Below are 7595 nucleotides of genomic sequence, written 5' to 3'. Positions count from 1 at the left end.
CAATGGAAACAAGATGCATCTGAGCTCAATTTAGAGTCTCATTGCAAAGGGTCTGAATACTTACGTAAATCAGGCATTTCTGATTTGTTTTTATTTCTAAATCCTAAAAACCAGCCCTAGCCACCACGAGCCAGAATAGTTTTAATGTACCTTGGCATAGATTCTACAAGAGTCTGGAACTCTATTGGAGGGATGTGACAACTTAATAACTCAGTCAATGTCTCTATACCAGTCAATATAATGTCTCTGTACAAAGCTGAGAGTCTCATCTTTAATTAAGATGCACTTGGAACTGAGTTGATTTCCCATAGCGTTCCAAATGTATAGCTAAAAGTGTGACGGCACCAGCTCCCATGTTGCCTTTAACGCCCTTATCGGTGGCTATCTTAGGTTGTCCCTGTCACGCCCTGGTCTTAGTATTTTGTGTTTTCTTTATTATTTTGGTCAGGCCAGGGTGTGACATGGGTTATTTATGTGGTGTGTTTTGTCTTGGGGTTTTTTGTAGGTTATGGGATTGTGGTGTAGTATAGTTGTCTAGAAAAGTCTATGGTTGCCTGGAGTGGTTCTCAATCAGAGGCAGGTGTTTATCGTTGTCTCTGATTGGGAACCATATTTAGGCAGCCATATTCTTTGAGTGTTTCGTGGGTGATTGTTCCTGTCTCTGTGTTTGTTTGCACCAGATAGGGCTGGTTAGGTTTTTCACAGTATGTTTATTGTTTTTGTATTGTATCATCATTATTAAAGATGTATGAAGATAACCACGCTGCATTTTGGTCCTCCTCTCCTTCGACACAAGAAAACCTTAACAGTACCAGTACGTCAGATTTGCTCATTTGCCAATTTCTCAACCTCTGAGTATTAAAGCAACACAGCACTTTGATTGAATAAAATAACATTTTTCATGACAAATTTGTATGGATGAAATGTATCTAAATAACTGTTAAAAACATCAAAAACAGCCCAAAATGTATATTTCTAATAATCAAATGTGACTATAAATGTGTGAAAATGTTCTAATATATGTTATTTTGGGGGAAGTAAAACCCATAACTTGTGTTACAAAAATGTAATTGAAGGAAAAGTCTTACTGCTTGACAGACAGCCTCTCTTTGCAATCATTACCGATGTAGGGTAAAAAAATAACCCCTGTGGCGCTTTTAAGACAAAGTACAGTAGGTTGGCACTTTTAGGGTTAAAATACAGGCTCCCAATCCTACACACTCACACACAAACACGCACGCTCCCTTGCACACACACACACCACACAAACACAGACAGACACAGACACATACACACACAGACACACACACGCATGCACACACACACACACACGCAGTCGTTTTGGTCCGATAGCTTACAGACAGCTCTTTGCCCAGCATGGCGAGGGGATAGAGGTACATAGCTTTGTTCTGTCCTTGGATAATAGGAGACATTGCTTGGGTGTTTCAGGGCACTGGGGAGCTGTATAATGAGGTATGAAATATGGATCAGATGATGGCTGTGTTTCTGTGTGAATGTTTTGCTGTTGGCGAGGTTGTGGTAGTCTGGTAATCAAAGCCAGATGCTGAGTAGACTATCGTCCCCCCGGAGAGAGAAGGACTGTACGTGTCTCTGTGTGGAAGTGTGTGTGTGTGTGTGTGTGTCTAAAATATAATCTAATCTCATATTTTTCCAAACCACAATGGAAGACCAGGGATGTCATGCAAGCTGGAATGAGCTCATGCCTCGTATGGTTTGATCCTATGGAATATGAGGGATTAACTCCCCCGACAAGTACAGCTTCGTATGGTTTGATCATATGGACTACATAGAATAACTCTCCCGACAAGTACAGCTTTGCATGGTTTGATCATATGGACTACATAGAATAACTCTCCCGACAAGTACAGCTTCACAAAAAAACATACATCTATTGATCAATGACTTATTCAGACCTCACATATGCATTAAATCTATTTAGACAAGTGAAGTTAACAAGTGACCTGGATTTATTTAATCTATTGGCCCATTTAGATGTAATTTAGCTTAGAGTAGTCCATTTAGATTTTTGGAAAGGGCTTTTATTTTTGTACAAATGGTTTAGTGTACCTTTCTTTGTTCACAATGCCACCATTGTTGCCACCAGTGTTGCATAGACTGACCTGGAAATCCCCATATCATTTGGTTTGGTATTTAAACTACAATTAATTTGAACTCAAAGTTAGTGGAACTGAAAATAAAACTAAAACTACGTGAAAAGTCATCAACATTTTTTTTTAAGTAGATTTTTAAAAAAAAACATGTTTTTAATATCTGTGTTTTTGCATTTACATTGAGAGATTGATTGATAATTGTATGCTACACAATGATAAATAACAATTTATTTATCATATACATGCGTACTAACTCAATCAAGATTTTTTTTGCACCCATTACTTGTCACGACTTCCGCCGAAGTTGGTTCCTCTCCTTGTTCGGCGGTCGGCGTCGCCGGTCTTCTAGCCATCATCGATCCACTTTTAATTTTCCATTTGTTTTGTCTGGTCTTCCCACACACCTGTTTTCAATTTATCATTACATGTTGTGTATTTAACCCTCTGTTACCCCCATGTCCTTGTCCGGAATTGCTTATTTTAAGTGCTTGTGCACGTTATTCTGGTGTGCGAAGGGGTTTGTACCCATTGTATTGATTGTTCCTCTTTACGGTGATTTTTATTATTAACTTCTCTAGGGTAGGGGGCAGCATTTGGAATTTTGGATGAAAAGCGTGCCCAAATTAAACTGATTTATACTCAGGGCCAGAAGATAGGATATGCATATAATTGGTAGATTTGGATAGAAAACACTCTAAACTGTTAAAATAGTGTCTGTGAGTATAACAGAACTGATATGGCAGGCGAAATCCTAAGAAAAATCCATTCAGGAATTAGGATTTTTCTTTTTTGTAGTTTTCTATTCAATGCCATTACAATATCCATTGACTTAGGATTCAAATTGTTAGTTCCTATGCCTTCCACTAGATGTCAACAGTCTTTAGAAATTGTTTCAGGCTTGTATTCTGAAAAATGAGGGAGTAAGAGTAGTCTGAATGAGTGGACCCTAACATGTCACAGAGCTTTTTCATGAGGGCGACCGAGAGAGTAACTCTCTTGTTTACCTTTTATAAGTTATTGTCCGGTTGAAATATTATCGATTATTTAGGCTAAAATTATTTAGCGATTTAGGCAAAAATTAATATTATTGATTATTTAGGCTAAAAACAACCTGAGGATTGAATATAAACATCCTTGACATGTTTCTATGAACTTTACGGATACAATTTTGATTTTTTTTGTCTGCCTGTTGTGACTGCGTTTGAGCCTGTGGATTACTGAAGAAAGGTTTTTGGATATGAAGAGAGACTTTATCGAACAAATGGAACATTTATTGAATAAATTAATATCTTCTGAGTGCAACCATATGAAGATCATCAAAGGTAAATGACAAATTTTATCTCTATTTCTAACTTGTGTAACTCTTCTACTTGGCTGGTTACTGTTTGTAATGATTTGTCTGCTGGGCGATGTAAGTTATGCTTTCGCCATAAAGCATTTTTGAAATCTGACATTGTGGTTGGATTCACAAGAAGTTAATCTTTAAACCGCACACGTCCCACATACCCTAGAGAGGTTAAACTATGCCGTTGAAACACAGTTTTTGCTCTCCTGCGCCTGACTTCTTTGCCGCCAGTACACAACCTTTACAGAATTCCGGACCAAACTTATGGAGTCAGCAGGAGCAGGTACCCCGGGTATAGGGGTGGAGGAGCACATCTAGGTGCACGCAGCAATGCTCCACCATCTTGTCACCGCCATGGACCGTGTTGTCCAGACAAAGGTAAACTGGGAGAGACAGGGAGTTCTACCAGCCCCTCCACCAGCACAACCGGGGTCTCCATTACACGCCCCTCCTTCTCCTGGTCTCAGTGGGATTCGTCTCTCCCTTCCCCAGGAATACGATGGGATGGCTGCGAACTGTCAGGAGATCCTGTTGCAGTTAGACATTTACCTGGCAACCGTCCACCCAGTTCCTTCGGTCCGTGAGAGAGTGTCCGCCCTCGTCTCGTGCCTCACAGGGAAAGCTCTGGAGTGGGTCAATGCCACGTGGAGAGAGGGAGATGCGATGTTGTACCAGTTTGAGGAGTTCACCCGCCGTTTCCGGGCAAACTTTGACCACCCACCCGAGGGTAGAGCGGCAGGTGAATGCCTCATCCATCTGAGGCAGGGGACAAGGAGTGCCCAGGAGTTCGCCCTGGAATTTCGAACCCTGGCTGACGGCGCAGGGTGAAAACGACAGGGCCCTGATCGACCATTATCGCTGCAGTCTGCGCGAAGAAGTCCGTCGGGAGTTGGCCTGCAGAGACGCCACCCTCACATTCGACCAGCTGGTGGACCTGTCCATCCGGCTGGATAACCTGCTGGCTACCCGTGGATGTTCAGATTGGGGTCTGTTGGTTCCATCCCCCCGCACCCCCTCACAGGAGGAGGTTCCAGCTTATGCACCATCTGTGGTCACACTGCCAGTCGGTGCCGGGTTGGTTACTCTGGGTATCAAGACAGCAGGCAGGGCTTTCTGGCGACAACCCAGGGGAGTCGACACCATTCTCACCCAGAGCCCTCTGTTCCACATATATTTTTGTATGTCACCTTTCCTGAGTGTTCCCCGCATTCCCAGCATAAGGCGCTTGTCAATTCAGGCGCAGCTGGGAATTTTATAGATAGATCATTCGCCCATAGTTAAGGGATCGCCACTGTTCCCGTGGTTGTCCCTTTCCCCGTTGACACCTTAGATAGTCAACCATTAGGGTCAGGGTTGATTAGGGAGGCCACCGCTCCTCTGGGCATGGTGACCCAGCGAGGTCACAATGAGAGAATTAGTCTCTTCCTAATTGACTCTCCTGCGTTTCCCATGGTGCTAGGCCTACCCTGGTTAGCTTGTCATGACCCCACTGTTCCTTGGCAACAGAGGGCTCTCACGGGGTGGTCGCGAGAGTGCTCAGGTAGGTGTTTAGGGGTTTCCGTTGGTGCTACTTCGGTGGAAAGTCCAGACCAGGTCTCCATCATGCGCATTCCCCCTGAATATGCCGATTTGGCTCTCGCCTTCTCCAAAAAGAAGGCAACTCAATTACCACCCCATCGACGGGGCGATTGTGCGATAGATCTCCTGGTAGACGCTGCACTTCCCAGGAGTCCCCTCTCACAGGCGGAGACGGCGGCTATGGAAACATTTGTCTCCAAATTCCTATGTCAGGGGTACATTCTGTCCTCCACTTCACCCGCCTCCTCGAGTTTATTTTTGTGAAGAAGAAAGAGGGAGGTGTGTGCCCTATAGAGGTCTGAACCAGATCACTGTGAGGTTTTGTTACCCGCTACCACTCATAGCCACAGCGATTGAGTCAATGCACGGGCCACGCTTCTTCACCAAACTAGATCTCAGGAGAACTTACAACCTGGTGCGTATCCGGGAGGGAGGCGAGTGGAAGTCAGCTTTCAGTACCACCTCAGGGCACTATGAGTACCTCATCATGCCGTATGGGTTGATGAATGCGCTATCAGTCTTCTAAGTCTTTGTAGATTAGATTTTCAGGGACCTGCTCGGGCAGGGTGTAGTGGTGTATATTGATGACATTCTGACATACTCCGCTACACGCGCCGAGCATGTGTCCCTGGTGTGCAGTGTGCTTGGTCGCCTGTTGGAGCATGACCTGTACGTCAAGGCTGAGAAACGCCTGTTCTTCCAGCAGTCCATCTCCTTCCTAGGGTAATGCATTTCCACCTCGGTGGTGGAGATGGAGAGTGACCGCATTTCAGCCGTGCGTAATTGACTGACTCCCACCAGGGTAAAGGAGGTGCAGCGGTTCTTAGGGTTTGCCAACTACTACCAGAGATTTATCCGGGTTTTTGGTCAGGTACCTCACTGCCGAATGGGGGCCCGGTACATTTGTAGTTGTCGGCTGAGGCGGACAGGACTTTTGGTCACCTGAGGGGTCTGTTTACCTCGACTCCCGCGCTGGCCCATCCGGATCCCTCTTTAGCATTCATAGTGGAAGTGGATGCGTCCGAGGCTTGGATAGGAGCTGTGCTCTCCCGGCGCTCGGGTACGCTACCTAAGCTCCGCCCCTGTGCCTTCTTCTCGAAGAAGCTCAGCCCGGCGGAGCGAAACTATGACGTGGGGGACCGGGAGCTGTTGGCTGTTATCAAGGCCTTGAAGGCGTAGAGACATTGGCTTGGGGGGTCTAAACACCCTTTTCTCATCTGGACTGACCACCGCAATCTGGAGTACATCCGGGCAGCGAGGAGACTGAAACCTTGCCAGGCAAGGTGGGCCATGTTTTTCACCCGTTTTGTGTCCATCCTTTCCTACAGACCAGGCTCCCAGAACTTGAAGGCAGACAAATTGTCCCGGCAGTATGACACAGAGGAGCGGCCCATGGATCCCACTCCCATACTTCCCGCCTCCTGCCTGGTGGCACCGGTAAAGTGGGAACTAGACGCGGACATTGAGCAGGCGTTACGTGCAGATCCCGCTCCCGTCCTGTGTCCCGTTGGGCGTCTGTGCCTCCTGTTTGCTGTTCGTGACCGGTTGATCTATTGGGTTCACACGTCACCCTCCTCTGGTCATCCTGGGATCGGTCGGACAGTGCGCTGTTTGAGCGGGAGGTACTGGTGGCCTACCTTGGCTAAGGACGTGAGAGTTAATGTTCCTCCTGCTCGGTGTGCACCCAGTGCAAGGCTCCTAGGCACCTGCCCAGAGGGAAGCTACACCCCTAGAACCCGTTCCACAACTGCCTCGGTCGCACCTGTCGGTGGATTTTCTTACCGATCTCCCCTCTCACGGGGTAACACCACGATCCTGGTCGTTGTGGATCGGTTATCTAAGTCCTGTCATCTCCTCCCTCTGCCTTGTCTCCCTGCGGCCCTGCAGACTGCCTTGTTTGCGCAAGTCTTCCGGCACTACGGGGAGCCTGAGGATATAGTGTCTGATCGAGGTCGCAAGTTCATATCTAGGGTCTGGAAGGCGTTCATGGAACGTCTGGGGGTCTCAATCAGCCTTACTTTGGGGTTTCACCCCGAGAGTAACGGGCAGGTGGAGAGAGTAAACCAGGATGTGGGCAGGTTTCTGCGGTCTTATTGCCAGGACCGGCCAGGGGAGTGGGCGTCGCCCTGGGCCGAGATGGCACAGAACTCGCTTCGCCACTCCTCCACTAACCTCTCTCCCTTCCAGTGCGTACTGGGGTACCAGCCGGAGGCTACTGCGGTGGACAACTGGACGCTCCTGTGGTGGACAACTGGTTCAGGCGCGCGGATGAGACATGGGAAGCTGCCCGTGTTCACCTTCAGCGGGCTGCGTCAAAAAGAGAATGCTGACCGTCACCGCAGTGAGCCCCCGGTGTTCGGACAGGATCTGGCTCTCGACCCAAATCCTGCCCCTCCGCCTGCCCTGCCGGAAGCTGGGTCTGCAGTTTGTGGGGCCATTTACAGTCCTGAGGAGAGTGAACGAGGTTTGTTATAGGTTACAGCTTCCACCCGATTACCGTATTAACCCCTCGTTCCATGTGTCTCTCCTCAGGCCGGTGG

The 7595-nt window shown here is 47.3% G+C and overlaps 1 protein-coding gene across 3 annotated transcripts in view; it reads left to right on the top strand.

The window, feature by feature from the left end:
- The first annotated feature begins 1356 nt into the window (after nucleotides 1-1356).
- Nucleotides 1357-7595, top strand: part of LOC112226530 (EMILIN-3) — a 70333-nt gene continuing 64094 nt past the window's right edge. For all 3 annotated transcript variants that reach the window (XM_024390903.2, XM_024390901.2, XM_024390899.2), the window contains exon 1: nucleotides 1357-1473. In XM_024390903.2, the coding sequence (XP_024246671.1) occupies nucleotides 1469-1473 (5 nt within the window). In that variant the 5' untranslated portion in view covers nucleotides 1357-1468. The remainder of the gene's footprint in view (nucleotides 1474-7595) is intronic.

The sequence above is a fragment of the Oncorhynchus tshawytscha genome, linkage group LG28 (assembly GCF_018296145.1).
Source record: "Oncorhynchus tshawytscha isolate Ot180627B linkage group LG28, Otsh_v2.0, whole genome shotgun sequence".
Taxonomy (NCBI): Eukaryota; Metazoa; Chordata; class Actinopteri; order Salmoniformes; family Salmonidae; genus Oncorhynchus; species Oncorhynchus tshawytscha.
Note: the sequence above shows the minus strand (reverse complement) of the source record. Positions and strands in the feature narration are given on the sequence as shown.